Raw genomic sequence first — 22,883 nt, forward strand, 5'->3', positions numbered from 1 at the left:
TTTTCCTCAATGTTGGAGGGGGCGGAGCCTCAGTGACCCGTAATGATAAACCGCCAGTGGATGTTACTGATTAGGCTTCATGTTTACCTGCTAATGTGCATTGAAGTTACTTCTGATACTCCAGTGTTTAATCAGATGAAAACTCGATTATATTTGGACATTTTTGTATTAATATTGGCCAACCTTGACTTCCATATTCACAGTTTCCATGTAAATCAACACCAATGACACACAATACTAACTACACACATCGCCTACTGTCTGTGGCCCCTCAGACCACTTCATTGTAAAATTAATAATTAATATCTTATATTGTAGTTTTTACAGCTCCTGAGATGTCTCATTCAGTGATGTATGTCCTCTCTGTCTCTCTTCCAGACGACTATGCGTCCATGTGTAACCTTCCTCTGGGTGGCGGTCGGCGGCCGTACGGTCATGATGCCCTCGTTGCCGGTCCAGTTCATGAATATGAAGTGAGTCCAGACTATTCACCGTCACCTGAGGAGCAGCCCATCCCATCCTTTTATGAGAATGAAGAGCGTGAGTGTTTCTATTTTCTGCATTTATATCATAACACATCACCAGCTTGAATGATTTTACCCAGAAATCAACGTGTTTTTGTGTCCTCTGTTTATCACTCCACAAACACACTGATTATTCTGTCCAGCAGCAGCAGTGGAAAATAAACAATTTGTGTTCAGGAGAAGCTGCAGCTTCCTCACACGCTTTTAATTTGAAAATTCTTTACGTCGGTGGCCCCGCCCCTTCCTCTACAGCGCCAAGATGGCGACTGAGGTTTTCTCTTTGGAGAGTGAAACACCACATCTTGAGATGGTTTTGTAAGACTAGATAACCCAAGGACGAGGATGACGGGGTGCTGATGGGAGGGAGGGAGTCTGTAGTTGGTGGAGCTCCAACCCGCCAGTCAAGGATCTGAGAGCTGCTTCTGCAGCTCAAGGTAGAAGTGATGAGCTCCTTTCCATAAAACAAAAGAAATGCTTGAAGTCTGGATGAAACGGTTTGACATCAAAAGAGTTGTTATTGTTGGCTTAAGAAGGTGAAGTGAGGCGTGGTTGGTGGTCGCACATTGAATGGAGAAGTTTAGAGATGGGAGGACGCCGCTGATGCTTTGAGCTTCTTTTTAATGACGGTGATCAAGGAAAGGACAGTTGCTAGACGACACATCCTTTTAAAAGATGTGATTGGTTGATCCAAAAAACTGCATGTGATGATGAGTCTGTGTGTGATGACTGCTGATGAAGGTTGAACAGACTGCAGTCACCAAACATCATCTCTTTCATGTCTGTGTTCTTGTGCTGTTGAGATCCTCCACAAACATCCTGCAGACAATCTGGAGACTTTCATCCACCTCCTTCAGTCCGAACAATATTTCTGAGCTTGCTCTGGACTTCAGCAGTTTTCTTCTCTGATGAAGAAACTCTTCATGTCCTCCTCCCTCCTTTTTCACTTGAGGAGCTCTCTGTAAAGATAAAACTTGTTCACAAAACATCTTCAAAGATTTACTCTTAACTTTCGGGGAACATTCTGAGAAAACATCACGGCTCTAACAATCTTCTCGGAGTCACGTCCGACAAGTCTCTTGCTTTGACTCAGACATCTACTCATCATTTTTTCTTGCCTGTTTTTACTGCTTCCAACACACCAACATCAAGAAGAGACTGTTCCCTTGTTGCCTGAGTCCTCCCTCCCCTCCCCCTCCACAGGTGCAGTTGTAACAGGACAATCAGTGGTAATGTTGTGGCCAACCAGAGTGCAGCTTCTGACATGTCTGACAGCACTTTGCTGCCATCTTGTGACAACAGTTAGAATGAGACCCTTCAATGGGTGCTGATCCAGTTTCTGGTACTCATTAATACGGTTCAATTATATTTGCATAGCTCCAATTCATTATCATATGTCATCTAAATGCACTTAATGAGGTTGAGACTTTCAGTATTACCAGGAGTATATCAGTTTACCAACAAGTCATCTCGGTTTGAAGTTATGTTTAAGAGCTGGAAATAAAAACTTGAATCAGTTCATCCATCCATCCATCCATCATCTATACCCACTTTATCCTAAACAGGGTCACGGGGGGGCGGAGCCTATCCCAGCTCACATTGGGTGAAGGCAGGGTTCACCTGGACAGGTCACCAGTCCATCACAGGGACACATAGAGACAGATGGAAACAAAGACCATTCACACCTCAGGGACATTTGTAGAACCACCAGTTAACCTGAGGTTCATGTTTCTGGATGGTGGGAGGAAGCTGGAGAACCGAGAGAACCCACGCAGGCACATGGAGAACATGCAAACTCCACACAGGAAGGCCGGGATTCAAACCCAGAACCTTTTTACTGTGAGGTGACCATGCTAACCACTGCACCACTGTGCTGCCCTGAATCAGTTCAGACCCTTTAAAATCTGTTAATGGTGCAACAGGGAAAAGTTCATTTCCAAATTTTCCTATGATGCAAACGTTTTTTGAATCTCAACCAAAGAGGTCTGATTTACAATCAAAAGTATTTGTTACGTAATAAAGAGGCTTCATAAGCCCAACTGAGAGGTCATTTGTTTACAATGCAGATAGTTTAATTCTCAGTTCACTAGTTTGGTATTAGATTTTTGATTGCATTTTATGCTGCATTAAAAAGACACAAAACATCCTCTTTTGAACTCAAACCTGTGTGACTCTGTTTTTGTGCTGCAGATCCATACAAGGCCTTCGAGGGTTTGCAAGCGGAGGAATGTGGGATCCTGAACGGCTGTGAGAACGGTCGGTGTGTGCGGGTTCAGGAGGGTTACACCTGCGACTGCTTGGACGGATTCACCCTGGACATGTCCCGCATGGCCTGCATCGGTAAGACACTCACACTCAACCACAACCAGCAACTCTCCACACATCCTGCTGACGCCTCTTCTTCCTCCGTCCACAGATGTGAATGAGTGTTCAGAACTGAACAGCCACATGTCGCTGTGTAAAAATGCAAAGTGCATCAACACAGTGGGCTCCTACCAGTGTGTGTGTCTGCCGGGCTTCAGGGCCTCCAGCAAACCCAACTACTGCGTGGAGGGAGAAACACACCACACATCCACACACTCGCAGTGAGCACGGACGCACACTGGGGGGCGACAACAGACACCAAAACCACAAACACGAGCAGAGGCTTGTATTACTATACTTGTGAGGATGTCCACTGACTACACTCAGTCACCAAATCCTCAGCAGAAACCTCCAAGTGTTTCGGCATCCAGCAGCTCTCCAACCGGTTCACAGTCAACCAATCAACAGTGACCTGGAGCGACGCCATCAGGGACTGTACCTTTTAAATCTTAACAATCATTTCCCACAATCAAAATCAAACCTCCAAAAATCGACATTAATCTGATTCTAATGTCAGTTCATCATTTTAAAATGTCTTCAAATCCTTATCTGTCAACTTTACACCTTTATGGATTCTTTACTGTATTTGTTGCATGATATGTTATACTTTCTTCAGTTTAGTGGTTTTCTAATGGGGATATTTTCAGATAAAGACTTCGTAAATGTTTTGAGTAAGAAGAGCCTGATATTGTAAGATGCATACTGACTTCTACAACAACACACGCACAGACACACACGCACACAGACACACACACAGAGACACGCACACAATTTTAACATCCTCTTACTTTAAAATACTGTTGCCGTATTATCATTATTGTTTGGGGATTTTCTGTATGGAAATGTCTTCCATGAAAACAGTCTGTCAGCCTGGTTCCTCTGAAGGTTCCTGGACTGGGAAGGTAAATGTAGAACACTGATGTTAGCAGGCGTCATGTTCGTCATCTATGTTGGCTAATTAGCACGATGATGGGACTGTCAGGAGCTCTGCAGGTGTGTTTGATCCACTTATTTTAAACTCTATACATTACAGCTGTTTATCTAAAAAAAGAAAAGTCAGGTTCGCCAAAGTTCTTACAGTTCATCCTGAGAGGAGCATGAACATCTGCATGGACTGGAGACCATGAAAACTATGTAGTAGTGCTAAAGCGAAGGTCAAAGGGTCAACAAAGTCAGTGCATGACTTCATGACAATCCATCCCATAGCTGCGATGCTCCATTTCCAAAGTAAGCTGGACCAAAGTTTGGACTGACCAACAGATGTTTTGGTAGCATGGCTGACCGAGTCCAACCAACAGCTTTTAATCTGCCTGCTGGAGTGACTCGTATATCACTCCTCTCTCTGGATGACGTCTCGTGTCACTCCTCTCTCTGGATGACGTCTCGTGTCACTCCTCTCTCTGGATGACGTAGTGTCACATTGATCTCTGCCTCGACGTGATAAATATCAAGAGTCATTTTAAAACGTATTATTAACAGCTGATGAGTCGCTGCCCGACAGCTTTGAACCGATGGAGACGTGTAGATCAGCCAGCGGTCTTCAAACTGAACTTCACTGAGGAGACAGCTGCTTCTTAAAAGTATAGAAATACAACACACACACACACACACACACACACACACTTAATCCAAGCCCATATACTCTGCACTGTATAACATCCTCACTAAATGAAACATTTACTTGAGATGAAGATTCATTAACGTGGTGCTCACTGTTGTATAAAGTGTATGTTGTTATTTTGTGGAGTTTCATGTGTCATTTAACGGAAGGACAAACCCGATGGACTTGTGCTGGGGGATCCAGGTGTATTTTGTACCCAGTCAGACTGTTTAGTGGATATTTAATTCTGTGAAGAGGCCAGGTGTTGCTCCCTTTGTCTGCTGCTTCTCGTCACCAAACCATGTCAGACGCACATTTTATTGTACTAAAGGAATGCTGATGTAAAGTCTTTTGGAATAAGCTTTTTGTGGGTTTTTGTCTCTTGTGTAACCGTGGTCAGATGCAGTCAGAGGTTCTACCCAGCTGTTACCCAGCTGTTACCTGGTGTCCGTCGCCGTGTGCTCGGAGGGGACGTCCATCTCTTTATTTCTATTTTCTTATCTTCGTTTCACTGCAAAGTCTTGCCAGGTTGTAAAGCTGCTACGGGACAGCGACGGGAGAGAAGAGCCTTGTGTACATTTAAAAAGAAGAGAGGAGAAAACGGCTGATGTATTTGTAATTTGTACATGAATAAATAGCTTTTTCTATGGATTCATATCACAATGTACATTAAACCACGTGATAATAAACCACAAATTGTGATATATAACGTCCGCTGCTGGTCTGTTGTTACTGTTTGAATCATGTATTCTTCCAGATATTTTGGATGTTTTGTTAACATGCTGTATTTTAAAGAAGACATCCTGGACCCCCTGCTCGTATGTCGTGTGATAGGGAGAGAACTTCATCTCAATCCAAAATGGCCAACACAGCAGCACGCACATTTTATGGAAAGCAGAAAGGTAAGCCAAATGATGTTTATTTATCGTTTCTTTACGATGATAAAGATATACATGTTCTTGTTTATTAAAATGTTAGCAATCATATTTTTAGTTCTGAAATAATTTTTGTTATGGAATTATATCCCTTTTATGAAGGTAGTTGTGGACTCGTGTCCAATTCATGTATCTGACGCACTGAATGAGTCACTGCTGTTTACACACACGTTACAGTTTGACAGTTTTATCATATTTTAGACGACACGTTACAGTTTGATAGTTTTATCATATTTTAGACGACACGTTACAGTTTGACAGTTTTATCGTATGTTTGACGACACGTTTGACAGATTTATCGTATTTTAGACATGTTACAGTTTGACAGTTTTATCGTATGTTAGACACGTTAGTTTGACAGTTTTATCGTATTTTAGACATGTTACAGTTTGACAGTTTTATCGTATTTTAGTCATGTTACAGTTTGACATTTTTATCGTATGTTCGACGACACGTTACAGTTTGACAGTTTTATCATATTTTAGAAGACACGTTACAGTTTGACAGTTTTATCATATTTTAGACGACACGATACAGTTTGACAGTTTTATCATATTTTAGAAGACACGTTACAGTTTGACAGTTTTATCATATTTTAGACGACACGATACAGTTTGACAGTTTTATCATATTTTAGACGACATGTTACAGTTTGACAGTTTTATCGTATGTTAGACGACACGTTACAGTTTAATAGTTTTATCATATTTTAGACGACACGATACAGTTTGACAGTTTTATCATATTTTAGACGACATGTTACAGTTTGACAGTTTTATCGTATGTTTGACGACATGTTACAGTTTTATTATATTTTAGACGACACGTTACAGTTTTATCATATTTTAGACGACACGCTAGTTTGACAGTTTTATTATATTTTAGACGACACGTTACAGTTTGACAGTTTTATCGTATTTTAAACATGTTACAGTTTGACGGTTTTATCATATTTTAGACGACATGTTACAGTTTGACAGTTTTATTATGTTTGACGACATGTTCCAGTTTTATTATATTTTAGACGACACGTTACATTTTGAAAGTTTTATCGTATGTTTGACGACACGTCAGTTTGACAGTTTTATCGTATTTTAGACATGTTACAGTTTGACAGTTTTATCGTATTTTAGTCATGTTACAGTTTGACATTTTTATCGTATGTTCGACGACACGTTACAGTTTGATAGTTTTATCATATTTTAGACATGTTACAGTTTGATAGTTTCATCATATTTTAGATGACACGTTACAGTTTGACAGTTTTATCATATTTTAGACGACATGTTACAGTTTGACAGTTTTATTATATGTTTGACGACATGTTACAGTTTTATCATATTTTAGATGACACGTTACAGTTTGACAGTTTTATCATATTTTGGACGACACACTAGTTTGACAGTTTTATTACATTTTAGACGACACGTTACAGTTTGACAGTTTTATCGTATGTTTGACGCCACGTTAGTTTGACAGTTTTATCGTATGTTAGACGACATGTTACAGTTTGACAGTTTTATCGTATTTTAGACGACATGTTACACTTTGATAGTTTTATCGTATTTTAGACATGTTACAGTTTGACAGTTTTATCGTATGTATTTGTATGTATTTTTGTTAAATATTTTGGATCACATAATGAAGTTTTTATCTAAGTTCCAAAAGGATGATCTATTAATTTATTTTTATTGTCAGGTGATCGACTGGGCCGTTCTAGCAGCTTTATTTTCTTTCTCTGAAACCGATGAGAGTTTCCTTGGCTGTGTTTGGGATCATTGTCCTGCTGAAATGTCCACCCTCGTTTCATCTTCATCATCCTGGTGGATGGCAGCAGACCAGGATGGTGGATGGCAACAGATTTTTATCATGAATGTCTCGGTACATTTTTCAATTCATCCTTCCTTCAATTCTGTGAAGTTTTCCAGTAGCGTATGTTGAAAGCAGCTCACACCATGATGTTCCCACCTCCAGACTTTACTGTTGGTATGGTGTTGTTAGGGTGATGTGCAGTGTTGTCCTCCTAACATGGTGTATTATGGCATCCAAACAGTTCATTTTGCTCTCATCTGACCAGACTATATTCTCCCAGTATTTCACAGGCTTGTCCAAATGTTGTGCAGCAAACTTTAAACGAGCTTCAACATGCTTTTTCTTCAGCGATGGAGTCTTGCGTGGTGAGCGTGCAGACAGGCCGTGGTGGCGGTTGAGTACATTACTGATTGTTTTCTTTGAAACAATTGTACCCGCTACTTCCAGGTCTTTCTGAAGCTCTCCATAAGGGTCCTTGTCTCTTGGACAACTCTTCTGATAATTATTTTCACTCCTGTCAGAAATCTTGCGAGGAGCATCTGCTCGGCCACAAGCAGGTGCTCCTGTGCCTCTCTTCCTCCTCCTCCTCCTCCTTCTCCTTCTTCTTCTTCTTCTTCTTCTTCTTCTTCTTCTGTTGTCTCTCAATGTCTCATCACAGTTTAAACTGCAACATTTACATATATTCAGCTGTGACTTTCAGCAGGTGATGTCTGTTTGAAATTTAGTTTCAGCTTTTGGTGTTTCTTTTCTCCACTTCAGCAATAAGTGGTGTCACGTGTTGTAGATGAAGTCGGTCTGTGTTTGGTGGAAGCCTTCAGAGACCAGAACAGCATGACTGCAGGTGACTGCTGACCTCAGGTCTGCTGACAAACATCTCATCATTTGGATGGCTGAACACAGATGTTGACTCCTGGTTGTTAACTGTCGTATTGAAGGTTAGTTCACAGAAATAATTATTTAAAGCTTGAATACACATTTAAACCCGAACCTTGAACCCAAACAGTCTGTATTGAAGTTTTCAGCCTCCAGAGACCTGCTGTTTTATTCTCAGGGTTTCTAACTCCAGTTTGCCAACAAACAAAGCTGAAGTTTGCTGCATGTTGGTGGAAAAAGCTTCTGTGTGGCTTCACTCTCCGCAGACGAACAGTCAGCAGAGTCAAGGACATTTTTAGCTTTTAACTCTAATTTCTTATGACTGTTGGATGTTTGTACATCGGTTGAGTGTTGACCTGTGAGTGCACAACAGCTCTGAGTCTTCATTTATCTGTTCACAAGAATGAGCAACAGCCCTGTGGTTTATATTCAATTATTAAATTTAGTTGTTTTAAGGTGCAATCAAGAAGTTCAGACTTGCTGTTGAGCACACAGAGTAGAGCACATTAATGTGCACACAGCACGAGGATGAGAAACCTTCATCAGTGTTCATGACCACTGGTCCATCACCACATTTACAGTTTCATCATGGACCTGAAATCTGAGCATAGAGCTCCAATCAAATTTTTTGGGGAAAAGAAAGAAGTCACAGGGAGAGGAATCCAACAGGAGGGAGGGGGGGCGGAGCTACAACTGTGTTGTTGTGGTTGAGGAACTTGCCTGTTTTCAACCAGCTGTGAGCTGCATGTTGTCATGGTGGAGAAGCCTGTTGCCACGGTGCCACATTTCAGGTGGTTAGCAATGAATGTTTCCCCTCAGAAGGTCCAGTAGAGCTCGGTGTCGACAGTCTGACTCTGAAAACTCACCTGGTGTCTCCTGACCTGACGCCTTCTTCGGTCTTGGACAGTGAAGCTCCGCCCCTCGTGAAACGTGAATGTCACTCATCTCTTTATCGCCGTAGATTTTCTGAAGCATTTCAAGGGTCTCTGTGGACAATTTCCAGAGTTTGATATCAAATTTAACGTGTTCTCTTCTCACGTTTGAGGGGAAATCACAAACACACGGACCAGTTGTCACAAAAACAGGTGTCACCCAGGAGCTGATGTTTATCCAACAACGTAACTGAGTACTGACTCATTAAGGTTGTTGCTTCCTTCTTCTCCAGGAGCGTGATTGTGCTCAACAGACATTAGATGGAATGACACACTTTGTTTGGCTGCATGTCCCTGAAGAAGTCTGAGCCTTTGACTTGAGCTGATTTAGTTGCTGTAAGTGTGACGATCAGCTGTCACATCATCAAGATCACTGCTGGTCCAATGAGCAGGAAGAAGCAGTGAGTCCCAGACGTGTTCAGCAGTTTATCAGGTCCCCTGGAAACATGAATATTGCCATCTGTGCTGCAGCTTTTCTAAATGTCGTATAGATTTGTGAAGATGTTTGTTAGATTACTCGTGTTTTGTGTTTGTTTGCTTGTTTTCTGAAGTTGCAGTAAATTGATCTGTAACTGATTCACTCAACATAATTCTACAGTAATTTACAGGTTGTATTATTATAACTTATTACTTATTTTTTTAATGAAAAGAGACACTTTGTTCTGATTATGTGAAGTTGTTGAAGCCTTAACTTTAGAATAGAAAGATTAATGTGGAGTTTAGGAGGTGATATGGACATGTGAGTATAAAAGCAATATAGATATAGATGGCTAGAAAATATATCAACCTTCCCTTTGAGGTTGTAGTATTATCTTCATCGTATTTTCATACCAACTGCATTTAATTAAAGATTCTGTGCAAAACTTTAATTCTTCCATTTTCATCCCAACTTTTCCACTAAAATGTATCCGTCTTTCATTCAAGCTGCAATCACCCTTTTTTTTCAAAGTTGAACCACTTTGCGCCCCCATAATATGCCCTCCCCCACTAACCCTCCCCCACCCCACCCACCCCCTGTATGCTGAAATGAGACAATAAAAGCCTGTATGCTGAAATGAGACAATAAAAGCTGGAGTTGAGTTGTTTCTGTCCGGCGGCAGCAGGATGTTCTGTCACTGCTTTTGTTCCACGGACATTTTTAGAAGCCCAGAGAGACAAAACAATGTGGACCACGTCATGCGAGGGGAACATGGGCCGGCCGGCCCTCCCGCACAACCACACAGATGCACTGCTTCTATCACTCTATCACAACAATTAGAAAATAAAGAGCAGCTCGTCCACTTTGTGCTTCACTGGACAACGTTATCACGACGGTTTCTGGAGTCTGAAACAGGAAGACACGCAGAAACAAACGCCAACGTGCGCACAAGCGTATTGTGCTCCATTTCCTGCTCTGCCTTTTTGCACTTTACCTTGTGTGGTCTCTATATTTAGACCCGTCCGACCAACACAGGCAGGAAAACTAAGTTGGGAAGAATAGCAGGAAGTCTAGTGGCCGTTTGGACAAACAAACTCCCACACTAGGATCAGAGGTGGCTGAAGACGCAGCAGCGCTGAGACAGACGAAGAGCCTCCGAGGGACACAGGACATCTGAAGACGGCTGGAGGACTCTGCAGCTTTCTGTAGGACCGGTGGATCCTGGTGGATTTGGGTTTTGATGTGAAGGAACAAACAGGTGGATCTACTCATGGACGTGTTTACAAGTCTCAGATGAGGTAAGGAGGATATGTGGATACCTGAATGTTTGTGTCGTCCAATCAGCTGCTGGCATTGTAAAATCTGGAATCAAAATGTGTTGCTGAAGTCAGGTGGAAGGTGAACTTTCATGTTCTCTAACAACACCTTTCTGCTGCTTTGGATGGACATGAATCATCTCCGATATGTTGGATTTGTCAGAACTTGTTTGATTACAGGATTGTGTTTCAGTTTTATGAAACACAAAGAAAGTGTGAATCCATTAATTACAATCATTTTGATGTCAAATTTTACTTCTATATAAACTGTGCTTTTATGATGAATGAAATCATTATGAACAAGGCCAATTACCATATTATTTATTGTATTTACCAACAAACACAAACACTTTTTCAGAATTAGTTTTAGATATTAGTATTATTTTATATCGTGGCAGCTTGTGCCAGTTTTATATCTAACATATGTACAGTCCTGTGAAAAAGGTTTTAGACACTAAAGTGAGGATATTTTTTTCAAGAATTGACATTAATGGTTTTTAATCAGTTAACTCGAAAGAGAGAAAAAACTAAATCAAATAAATATTTTGGGTGAGCCTCCATCTTGGAGAAGTTAACACACCTTCTCTGAGGACTCAGACGGTCTCAGTGTCTTCAGTCTGGAACTCCACGCGGACTCGTGGTGTTGAGATCAGGACCCTGAACGTCTCTTACAGGTGTGCTGAGATCAGGACCTTGAACGTCTCTTACAGGTGTGTTGAGATCAGGACCCTGAACGTCTCTTACAGGTGTGCTGAGATCAGGACCTTGAACGTCTCTTACAGGTGTGTTGAGATCAGGACCCTGAACGTCTCTTACAGGTGTGTTGTGTTGTGTAGATTTGTACTCTTTACTAGCTCAACATGCAGGAGAGTTATCAGATGACTTTCTTTAATCTTTTCACAATACTGTTACAGTTTTAATGTCAGTCTGGACAGACTCCTCACCAAGTAAATGTTCTTCTTCTCTTCTTCTGCTGTCTGTAGTGTAGTTGACAAAGAATTTGTCCGTTTTTATTTTTTATTATGGAACAGAGGAGGCTGGAGGATGGACTGTACATATCTATTCATACTACAATAGCAGGTACATGTACACAAACACGGACTAGAAAACCATTGCGACCTTCTGACAGTTTGTTTGTGAAAAACTCAAAAAAGGAAATAAGACCCTTATTTACATGCCCACAACAAGTGTCCAGTTTAGTTTTAGTTGAAGACAGTGACACACTTTATAAACCATTCAAGTCTCTGCATCATTTTCGGAGTCAGAAAGGTCTCTTGATTGGCTGTAAACTCCAAGTTGAATCAAACTCCGTGTTTTCAACAATCTGCTGCAGTTGCATAAATTCAAAACAAGCAGCAGCACGACCGACACGTGAATCACCTGATCAGAATAATTTTCTCATTGGCTGTCACCTGAGAAACTGCACATAATGGGCTGACGGTAATCTGACTCTGGGTTTATAAAGCAGGTCCATTTATTCATGAAGCCAACAGCCTGGCTGCAGCGTCGACATGTGTGGTTACTTCTGGATTTAATGATTAAATATGGGTTTATGTGATTTGCAAAACATTGCATTCTGTTTTTATTTACATTTTACACAGCGTCCCAACGTTTTGCAAAACGATGTTCTCAGATGAAGAGACCATAATTGTACATCAGTCTATCAGCCTGTGGATCAGAGACACACTGAAGAACAGGTGAAAAGGAAACCGAGAGGTTCTTCTTTATTCTCCGGCTGCAGATGTGTGTCCAGTGTGCATGTTCATGTTTGCAAGGTAAAAACACAGTGAAGTGTTGTACTTGGGTTCAGCGAATGAAGTGAAACGGTGCGCTCCTGATCCATTTGATTCTTGTACAACAACTTGTCCTCACCCTGAACTCTAAAGGGCTTCACAAAGGTCCAGGACAGTTTATCACGTTTCTGTTTACCATTTTGTTACAGTTCTACCAGATGACAGTGTGATTAATTCAGATTTATTTCTCCTGTTTGATCCCAAACAGCTGAAATAAGAAGCGTGCCCTGGTTTATTCATGGCTGTGCATGTGAGTGCTCGTCCTCTGATCACAGAGCTGCTCTGAGACCTCGTGACGACACATCAGATGAACTTATCTGTCTCTGCTGTCACAAACACTGCTGGAATTTGAATGTCACAAGTAGACAATCATGAAAACGTAAACAATGAGGTTTACACACACGCGCACACGCACACACACACACACACACACACACAATAGAAAGCAACCAAGTGCAACAGTGACTTACATTTTCAGAAAAAAACCCACTTGATTAGAATCTTTTTTTTCAGTGTTTAACTTTAACCTCACTAATATTTTTCCAGAAATGTTTATATTTGTTTTATGGCTCAGTTTGAACTCTGCACGAATCACTGAAACAGTCCACTACAGCAAAATGAGAAATAGCCACGCTTCAGCCTGTCTCGGCGTGACAGTTACAAGTTTTGAAAGCGTGAAACTTACACGCACGCAAGTTTAGCCTCTGCTGCGGGATCATGTGACCAAGGCCCCGCAACAGAGGTAACACAGGACAGGTGGGGGTATTAGGAGAAGTAGGGGTTTGTTGGCATTAGTCACATGCTGCCATGTGAGACGATGAGGTTTGAATCCAGGAGGTGACAAAGTTTTTGTTGAGTTGTTTTTTGTTTTCTAACTCCAACCATGAACTTACTCAATAACCCCAACCTTGTGTTTTAGCGAAAAGTGAAATTTTCCTGTAAATCACACAGCTCTACGCATGCAGTAGTTTTAATTTTCGTCCACTGCAGGAAAACGTGTAACTTCAACGCAGAGACAGGCCAAGGCGTGTCCATGTCACACTTTGCTGTGATACCGGGTGGCACAGACACAGTTAAGATGAAGTAGTGAACATAACTGAGCACCCAGCAGCTGAAGACAGATTATTTCCAGGATTTCCTGAAGACAAATCACAAGCGAAAGGAGCAAATATTGGCCTTCATGTTAATTGTTAAGTGACAGTCAGACAATGGACCGTAACTTTTCCACTTTTCTGGTGGCTTTTCTGTTACTTTTTTACCTCTTTGTAACGGAGAGCCATGCACAGTGGACTGGGGGCATTGTTTACTTGCGCGATCAGCTGATTGCGCTCATAAACCGCTGCTGCTGCCCGGAGCGAGGCCTGAAATCCCGGAGGAACTTCGGAGAAGTCGGGATTGCAGAGCTGGCGGTAAGATGAAGGCGAAGAGGAGGAAATACAAACCATCGGTACTGGCGATTTTAATGGGGAACGTGAGGTCTTTGGCCAATAAGACTGATGAGCTCGGCGCGCTGGTAAAGACCTAGAGGGAATACCGGGAGTGCAGCATCCTGTGTTTCACTGAGACATGGCTGCACTCACATTTCCCGGACCACAGCGCGGCTGTACCCGGCTTCAGGACCGTTCTGTAGCCCGGACATTGAACTTCTAGCTGTGGGGATGCGCCCGTATTATTAGCAGAGGGAGTTCTCGTCCGCCATTGTTATCGCTGTATACGTTCCTCCATCAGCTGACACAGAGGCAGCAGTGGACACCATCCACTCCACTGTGTCCAAACTGCATACTCAGCATCCCGGTGCATTTTTGGCAGTTACTGGAGACTTTAACCACTGGGGAAATCCCGAGGTCCTCTACAGCGAGCAGCAACAGACTGGGTACTGGAGTGACCGGGCAGCATGGACTGTAGCACTGGCTAGTAGCAGAACGGGAGCAGGAACAGAGACAGAGAGACAGAGACAGAGACGGAGACAGGGAGGGAGGGGGGAGGGAGACGGAGACAGGGAGGGAGGGAGACGGAGACAGGGACGGAGACAGGGACGGAGACAGGGAGGGAGGGAGGGAGGGACAGACATGACTGGCAGTGACAACCTCACCGGGTCACACCGGGTGACACCGGGTTCATATAGTCCAGTGAGGTGATCAGTGGAATGAGCCACCTGCAGGTGGTGATTAGTGAGAGTGGTGGCAGCTGCTCAGACTGGTGAGGGGTGTGGCTAGGGGAGGTGACAGGAGGCGGGGAGAGGAGGACACAGAACACATGGGAAAACAATAACAAACAGACAGGGGACTGACAGCACACAGGAGGAGAAGCGACTGGGGACAAAACAGAGGGAGACACACCAGGGTCAGACAGGGATCCTGACAAGCCTGTAACAACCAGCACTGTGAGGAGGTGGACACAGGAGGCTAAAGACACCCTGCAGGACTGCTTTGAGTCCACAGATTGGGATGTGCTGTGTGGACCACATGGGGAGGACATCAACAGCAGGACGGACTGTATCACAGAATACATCAAATTCTGTGAACACTCCACTGTACCATCCAGGACTGTAAAATGCTTCCCCAACAATAAGACGTGGATCACCAGTGACCTGAAAGTTCTTCTTAATAAGAAGAAAGCAGCCTTCAGGTCTGGGGACAGGGAGGAGCTCAGGAGAGTGCAGCGCCACCTGAAGGAGAAGCTCAGGGAGTGCAAGGACTCCGACAGGAGGAAGCTGGAGGCCAAACTCCAACAGAACAACGTGAGGGAGGTGTGGACCGGTATGAAGGAGATTACTGGGTTCAAGGGGAGAGAGAGACAACCAGGGGGCTCCCTGGAGAGGTCAAATGAACTAAACTGTTTCTTCAACAGGTTTAGTTCACCACCCTCATCTGTCTCCTCCACACCTCACACCTCCCAAACACCTCTGCTGCCTCCACCCCCCCCCCTCTGCACCCCCTGGTGAACTGCATAGAGTCAGTCCTCTCTGGTGAGCTGCATGGACACAGAGCCCTCAATATCAAAGGGCTCTTCCTCCATCTAAACCTCGACCCCCCCCCCACCACACACACACACACCCCTCTCTGTGACGACTGGCCAGGTTAGGAGACAGCTGGAGAGACTCCACCAGCGCAAGGCTGCAGGACCTGACGGCATCAGCCCCGGGGTCCTGAAGACCTGCGCTGTCCAGCTGGCTGAGGTCCTACAACACCTCTTCAACCTGAGCCTGAAGCAGGGGGAAGTCCCGGTGCTGTGGAAGACGTCCTGCCTGGTTCATGTACCGAAGAAGACGACTCCATCTGGCCTCAACGACTACCAACCGGTTGCCCTCACATCTCATGTGATGAAGGTGCTGGTCTTGACCCACCTCAGGCCGCTGGTGAAATCTTCACTGGACCCGCTGCAATTTGCATACCAGCCTCATGTGGGAGTGGACGACGCCATCATCTACCTGCTGCAATGAGCTCAGCTGGATGGAACCGGTGAATCTGTGAGAATCACTTTCTTTGATTTCTCCAGTGCATTCAACACCATCCAACCACTGCTGCTGAGTGAGAAGCTGCAGGTGGTGGAGGTTGGGGGGGTGGACGCGTCCACCGTCTCCTGGATCACTGACTACCTGACAGGCAGACCACAGTTTGTCCGTCTGGGCAGTGTGCTGTCTGATACGGTGGTCAGTGGTTTTGGAGCTCCTCAGGGAACTGTTCTGTCTCCTTCCTGTTCACCTTCTACACAACTGACTTCCAGTACAACTCAGAGTTGAGACATCTGCAGAAGTTCTCTGATGACTCTGCAGTGGTTGGGTGTATATGTTATGTGGTGGGTGTTTTACCAGGACCCAAATGCAGGCTCACAGACTCGGGTATCGGTTCCAAAATACAGTCTTTATTTCCATAAATAAAAACAAACAAATGAAAAAACAAACCAAAAGGTGGCACCTACAGTGTCCACTTGCTTCCAGTCGGGAGGGTAACTCAACTGATCCAGGGAGACACGGCTGGCCGGCAGACCAGCGGACAGATCCGCTGGAAAAAATAGATTCTATAATCCTCCGAGTCGGGAGGGCAACTCCACCAACTGGTGACTCCGACAGGGAGCTATGCAGGTGGAACAGGAGCCGGAGGAACGGGAACAGGACGGACGGAGGACGGACGGACGGAGGACGGACGGAGAACGGATGGGTGACTAACTAATGAACTGACCACCAGAGGAGTGCCGGGGCAGGGTATATATAGTCCGGGGAGGTGATCAGGGAGATGCAGCACACCTGCAGGTGGTGATCTGGGGTGAGTGGCTGCAGCTGCTGGGACTGGTGAGGGGCCACCTCCACGGGAGGTGAGAAGAGGAGGACACAGAACAAGCAGACAGAGGACTGAGGGGACACAGGAGGAGAGGAGATCGGGGGCAAAACGGAGGAAAACAGGACTCCTGACAGCATAAGGGATGGACGGGAGGAGGAGTCAGTGGTTGGGTGTATAAGGGATGAACCCTAACCCCTGTCCTGAGGGGGCGGCAGGGAGGCTTAACAACAGACCAACAGACTTAACAAACTGGTTAAGAAGGCCGGCTCCATCATTGGCTGCACACTTGATAGTCTGGAAAAGGTGGTGGAGAGGAGGACGCTGAGGAAACTATTATAATAATACCTGGTAATACCACCTGCTGCAGGGACAGAGGAGTACTTTTTCCAAAAGACTCCTCCAGCTCCGCTGTCACAAGGACAGATACAGGAGATCATTCCTGATACAGGAGATCATTCCAGACACAGGAGATCATTCCAGACACAGGAGATCATTCCTGATACAGGAGATCATTCCTGTCCACTGCAATAAGACTGTACAATAACTCACCTCTGGCAAAATTCATCACACAACAATAACACTGTTGTCTGTTTTCTTGTTTGTTTAAATGTTTTAAAAAAAAACCTATCTATCTATCGATCTATCGATCTATCGATCTATTATTATCTATATTGCTTTCATTCTAAAAGCGTTCAGAAATGTCAACACAAACTACATTTTACAGCCCATTACTCCTGATGAAAGCATTTTTATGTTGTTGCTGAGATAATAAATCAGTATTACAGCAAAATATCATCAGAAAACATGTAAAGAAAAGCAGCTTAATCTGCGGTTGACTGTGTGTAAGAACATTCCTGGAATGGAGCTGAGACGTGCCTTTACTGTCAAACAGTCTATTAAATTATTCACTGTGTCTCCTGGAAGAGCATGAACACGAAGATGGCAGAGTGAAGCATTATGTTGAAGGTTATGTGAGTGTGTGTGTGGATGTGTGTGAGGTCAGGTTGTCCTACTGATGTGTTCTGATGGATGTAAAACGTATTGCAGGATGAATTTACATCGTGAGTGTGTGCGGCAGCTGGCAGGAAATCACAGAAACTCTCTAAACGAGCATGTTGTCATCCCTGTGTTTTGTTTTTAGTGTGCAGCTTTTATTGGAATGAATGTGTTATCCATGATCAGGAAGTTTGGGCAAACTGAAAATTGCACCGTCAGCAATGCAGGGACACAAATTTGAATGTAAGTTGTAACCCGCTGGTGTCGCTGCTGTGAAGAGTCGTTCAGCGCTGTTAAAGCCATCAGTGTGTTTTCACACAGAAATTAACCAAATAGAAGTTTAAAACCATTTTTATTACATGTTGCCAAAACAGTTTTTATTTCATAATTATTTTGAAATATGTAATTAAATAATGTTAAACATATTTATCTGGATAATGGGGAGGGTGTGTGTCTTGCACATGCAACCATAGCCATGTTTGAGTCTGGAGCATCAGACCGGCCAGAACTCAGCAGTCTCTCCGTCTTTCTCCAGGTACATCATTTACTGAGGATAATGATGATGATGATGATGATGATGATGATGCTTTTTTTCACTGAGTACTGGAAGGATTTTTGAGGATGATGAAACTTGCAAACAAGTCACAAATGACAGAGAATATTGGAGTTTAGTGGAAACACACATTCCTCTTTCAGTTTCATCTCATTAGCAGCTGATGAAGAACACGAGCTGAGACATCTCACATTAAGAAAGCCAAGTCATCAGTGATGAAACAGGATGTGTGATTGACTGTGAACACTCAGAAACACAGAGACCATCTGCTTCCACCGTCCTACCAGCTGTGTGAAGCCAGATCACCACATCTTGTCCATTCCCAATGAGCTACCTGTCAATGTGCAAATGTTTTAAATCTTCTTCCTAAAGTCTTCCTCGGTCAGTTAGATTACAGACGAAGGTTCAGAGCAGCAGTTATTTGTTGTAAAACTGTATATTCACTGAATTTTGGGCTTCAGCAGGCAGCTGTGGGGACAAGTATGATTACAATTTAAATTTCACCTGATCCATACTCTCATCAGTCTGGTTCTTTATCAATATTCTTGTTGGTTCTTTTTAGACTATCGGTCTGTTTGACCAGTTTCAACAAACATTACAAACTATCAGCAACTCTGTTAAGCTGCTACTTTCACACTCTGCTGTGGTGTCGTTGTCATCTTCACCGCCCTTCCACGCACTCAATCGTTTTTTGTGTTAAAAGTAGTGCAAACCCTGTTTGTTGAGAACAGCTCGCTGCAGGAACTGAAGACTCCTTCTGTTGTGATGTTCTGTGGAACAGCCGATTGCGTTTTTTATTCATCTTCATTACTTTTAAACGTGTCACACGTCCAAATTGCACAAAATTCACTAGAACACGACTGTGGCTCGGCACAAGTGGCCAGCACTCTGTGCAGCAGTGGGGGCGGAGTCACCTCTCCACAGCCACTGTTCCAGAGATCATTGCAGCAGACTTAGTCGAGCACAATCATCAACCATCAGTGATGTCATCATCCATCAGTGATGTCATCAACCATCAGTGATGTCATCGTTGGTTTGTGAATGTCATTAAGCCTCCAGTTTATATTCTGTACATCACCATCTTGCTAGTTCAATTCAATTCAACTTTATTTATATAACGCCAAATCACAACACAGGTTATTTCATGGCACTTAACACATTAAAGTCATTACAGCAAGACGTTACAATATTATACAGAGAAACCAACAATTCAACAATTCCCACATAAGCTAGGAGGGAAAAAACAACAACTCCTCTTTAAGGGAGAAAAACCTCCAACAGAGGGAGGAAAAACTCCCTTTAACAGGAAGAAACCTCCAACAGAACCAGGATCAGAGGTGGGCGGAGCTTCTGTTAACAGAACCAGGATCAGTGGTGGGCGGAGAATCTGTTAACAGAACCAGGCTCAGGGGTGGGCGGAGCATCTGTTCACAGAACCAGACTCAGAGGTGGGCGGAGCATCTGTTAACAGAACCAGGATCAGAGGTGGGCAGAGCATCTGTTAACAGAACCAGGCTCAGAGGTGGGCGGACCATCTGTTAACAGAACCAGGATCAGAGGTGGGCGGAGCAGCTGTTCACAGAACCAGGCTCAGGGGTGGGCGGAGCATCTGTTCACAGAACCAGGATCAGGGGTGGGCGGAGCATCTGTTAACAGAACCAGGATCAGTGGTGGGCGGCCATCTGCCTCGACCGGTTGGGGTGAGAGGAAAGCAGAGAGAGAAAAGGACAGCATAGACATAGAAGAGAAGAACTGTTGGTGGAGACGACAAGCGCAGAGCAGAGACATGCAGCTCCATGACGGGACATCTGGAAAATAAAGAACAGAAACTACACGAGTGAAGGAACTGAATGGAGACAACAGCTAATAAGAAGAAACTATGGGAGAGAAGAAGATGGTGAGGTATGAGTCAGTTAAAGAGTAGGAGGAAAGAAAAGAAGCTCAGCATGTAACGAGGTCCTCCAGCAGCCTCGGCCTATAACAGCATAACTAAGGGTTGGTTCAGGTCTACCTGAGCCACCCCTAACTATAGGCTTCATCAAGAAGGAACGTTTTGAGTCTAATCTTAAAGCTAGAGAGGGTTTCTGCCCCTCCAACACAAACTGGGAGCTGGTTCCACAGGGGAGGAGCCTGAAAACTGAAGCTCTGCCTCCCATTCTACTTCTATAAACTCTAGGAACCACAAGTAGACCAGCGTACTGAGAGAGAAGTGCTCTGCTAGGATTATATGGTTCTATAAGATCTCTAAGATATGATGGAGCCTGGTCATGTGGAGCTTTGTAAGTCATCAAGAGAATTTTAAATTCTATTCTTGATTTAATAGGAAGCCAGTGAAGAGAAGATAAAACTGGAGAAATATGATCTCTCTTGTTAAATCCCATCAGTACTCTTGCTGCAGCATTTTGGATCAGCTGCAGGTTTTTAATGAGTAATTTGGACATCCTAACAACAAGGAATTACAATAATCTAGTCTAGAAGTAACAAACACATGAATGAGTTTTTCTGCGTCACGCTGAGGAAGGATTTTCCTAATTTTATTAATATTACGTAGATGAAAGAAGGCAGTTCTGGAGATTTGCTTTATATGGTGTCTAAAGGACAAATCCTCATCAAAGATGACTCCAAGGTTCCTCCCAGTTTTGCTGGAGGCCAAGACAACGTCATCTAGAGTAACTAAGTGATTACAGAAAGAGTTTCTGAGGTGTTTAGGACCAAGGACAAGAACTTCCGTTTTGTCTGAATTTAGAAGCAGGAAGTTTTTGGTCATCCAGGCCTTTATGTCTTTTAGACAGGCTTCAAGTTTTACTAACTGATTAGTTTCATCTGGTTTTATAGAAAGATATAGCTGAGTGTCATCTGCATAACAATGGAAGTTGATGCAGTGCCTCCTGATGACATCTCCTAATGGAAGCATGTACAAAGTAAAACGTATTGGGCCTAACACTGAGCCTTGTGGAACTCCATAACTAACTCTTGTTTGTCTGGAAGACTCATTGTTGACATGGACAAACTGGAATCTATCTGATAAGTAGGATTTGAACCAGTCTAATGCAGTTCCTTTAATCCTCGTAACGTCTTCTAATCTCTGTAATAAGATCGTATGATCAATCGTATCAAAAGCAGCACTGAGGTCCAGAAGAACAAGTGCAGAGATGAGTCCATTATCTGAGGCTAATAAAAGGTCATTAGTAACTTTCACCAGAGCTGTTTCTGTGCTATGATGAACTCTAAAGCCTGAAAATCTTCAAACAGATCATTCCTTTGTAAATGATCAAAAAGTTGATTTACAACAACTTTTTCAAGGATTTTAGAAATAAACATCAGGTTTTAAATTGGTCTGTAGTTTCCTAAAACAGCTGATCAAGAGTCGGCTTTTTAAGTAAAGGTTTAATTACAGCCACTTTAAAAGCCTGCGGTACATAGCCGGTTACAATAGATAGGTTGATCTGATCTAATATGGAAGTATTAATTAAAGGGAAGACTTCCTTAAAAAGTTTAGTTGGGATGAGATCTAACAGACAGCTCGAGGATCCAGATGAAGAAATAATTCTAGTTAACTCAGAGAGCTCAACAGGAGAGAAATGTTCCAAGTTTACATCTGGTCCTACAGTTGCTTTCAGGGCTGCTGTGCTTAACAACACATCGGTGATGGTGTCAGGAAGGGTCGGACCGATTCGCTCCCTGATAGTAAGAATTTTATTAGTAAAGAAGTTAATGAAGTTAATGAAGGAATAGAGGACTCAACAGAACTGGGACTCTTTGTCAGCCTGCTACAGTGCTGAAAAGAAACCTGGGGTTGTTCTTGTTGTCCTCTATTAATGATGAATTATATAAAGTTCTGGCCTTACGAAGAGCTTTCTTATATAATATTAGACTCTCCTTCCAGGCAGGTGAAATTCTTCTAAATTAGTGGAACTCCATTTCCTTTCCATCTTTCTAGTCGCTGCCTAGCAGAGCGTAGTTCTGAGTTGTACCATGGAGACAACTTCCTCTGGTTCATGACTCTCTTCTTCAGAGTGGTGACATCATCTAGAGTTGTAGCAGAGATACTGCAGTGTTTTCTACCAGATGATCCACTTGTGTGGGACTAAGATCAACGTAGATGTCTTCCACTGCTTTAACACACGGCATCGAAGAGGATAAACATGTAACTGCTTCCTTAAACTTGGCCACGGCATCATCTGACAGACATCTACTGTAGTGGGATTTATTCCCACATGCTGTGTAGTCCATTATTGGAACTTCAGATGTTAATAAGAAGTGGTCCGACAATACAGGGTTTTGAGGGAATACAATTAAATTTTCAGTTTCCATCCCATACGACAGAACCAGATGGAGGGTGTGGTTACCACGGTGACAGGGTTTTCAAAAATCTGTCAATTTTTATGACATTTTTATTGACAGATCTTTTGTTGAGTTTTTTAAATACAGGTGGTCTGGGTACAGACACAACCTCTATAGGATGTTGAAGGTTTTGGGTGAGAGACAGC

The 22,883-nt window shown here is 43.4% G+C and overlaps 3 protein-coding genes across 6 annotated transcripts in view; 2 read left to right on the forward strand and 1 right to left on the reverse strand.

The window, feature by feature from the left end:
- ltbp1 (latent transforming growth factor beta binding protein 1) overlaps nucleotides 1-5,189 on the forward strand; it is a 113,112-nt gene extending 107,923 nt beyond the window's left edge. For all 4 annotated transcript variants that reach the window (XM_069719583.1, XM_069719584.1, XM_069719585.1 and 1 more), the window contains 3 exons: nucleotides 379-540; nucleotides 2,712-2,861; nucleotides 2,938-5,189. In XM_069719583.1, coding sequence (XP_069575684.1) covers nucleotides 379-540; nucleotides 2,712-2,861; nucleotides 2,938-3,110 — 485 coding nt within the window. In that variant the 3' untranslated portion in view covers nucleotides 3,111-5,189. The remainder of the gene's footprint in view (nucleotides 1-378; nucleotides 541-2,711; nucleotides 2,862-2,937) is intronic.
- The window catches only part of LOC138633387 (uncharacterized protein DDB_G0287625), a 231,828-nt gene that overhangs the window by 90,079 nt on the left and 118,866 nt on the right, over nucleotides 1-22,883 (reverse strand). The gene's annotated exons all lie outside the window — the stretch shown is intronic.
- The window catches only part of rasgrp3 (RAS guanyl releasing protein 3 (calcium and DAG-regulated)), a 51,826-nt gene continuing 39,556 nt past the window's right edge, over nucleotides 10,614-22,883 (forward strand). Inside the window, exon 1 of the mRNA XM_069719595.1 lies at nucleotides 10,614-10,753. The gene's annotated coding sequence lies outside the window, so the exon portion shown is untranslated. The remainder of the gene's footprint in view (nucleotides 10,754-22,883) is intronic.

The sequence above is a fragment of the Brachyistius frenatus genome, unplaced genomic scaffold (genome assembly GCF_029030835.1).
Source record: "Brachyistius frenatus isolate BFR_SWC_R1_liver_20210118 unplaced genomic scaffold, ASM2903083v1 Contig_218, whole genome shotgun sequence".
Taxonomy (NCBI): Eukaryota; Metazoa; Chordata; class Actinopteri; family Embiotocidae; genus Brachyistius; species Brachyistius frenatus.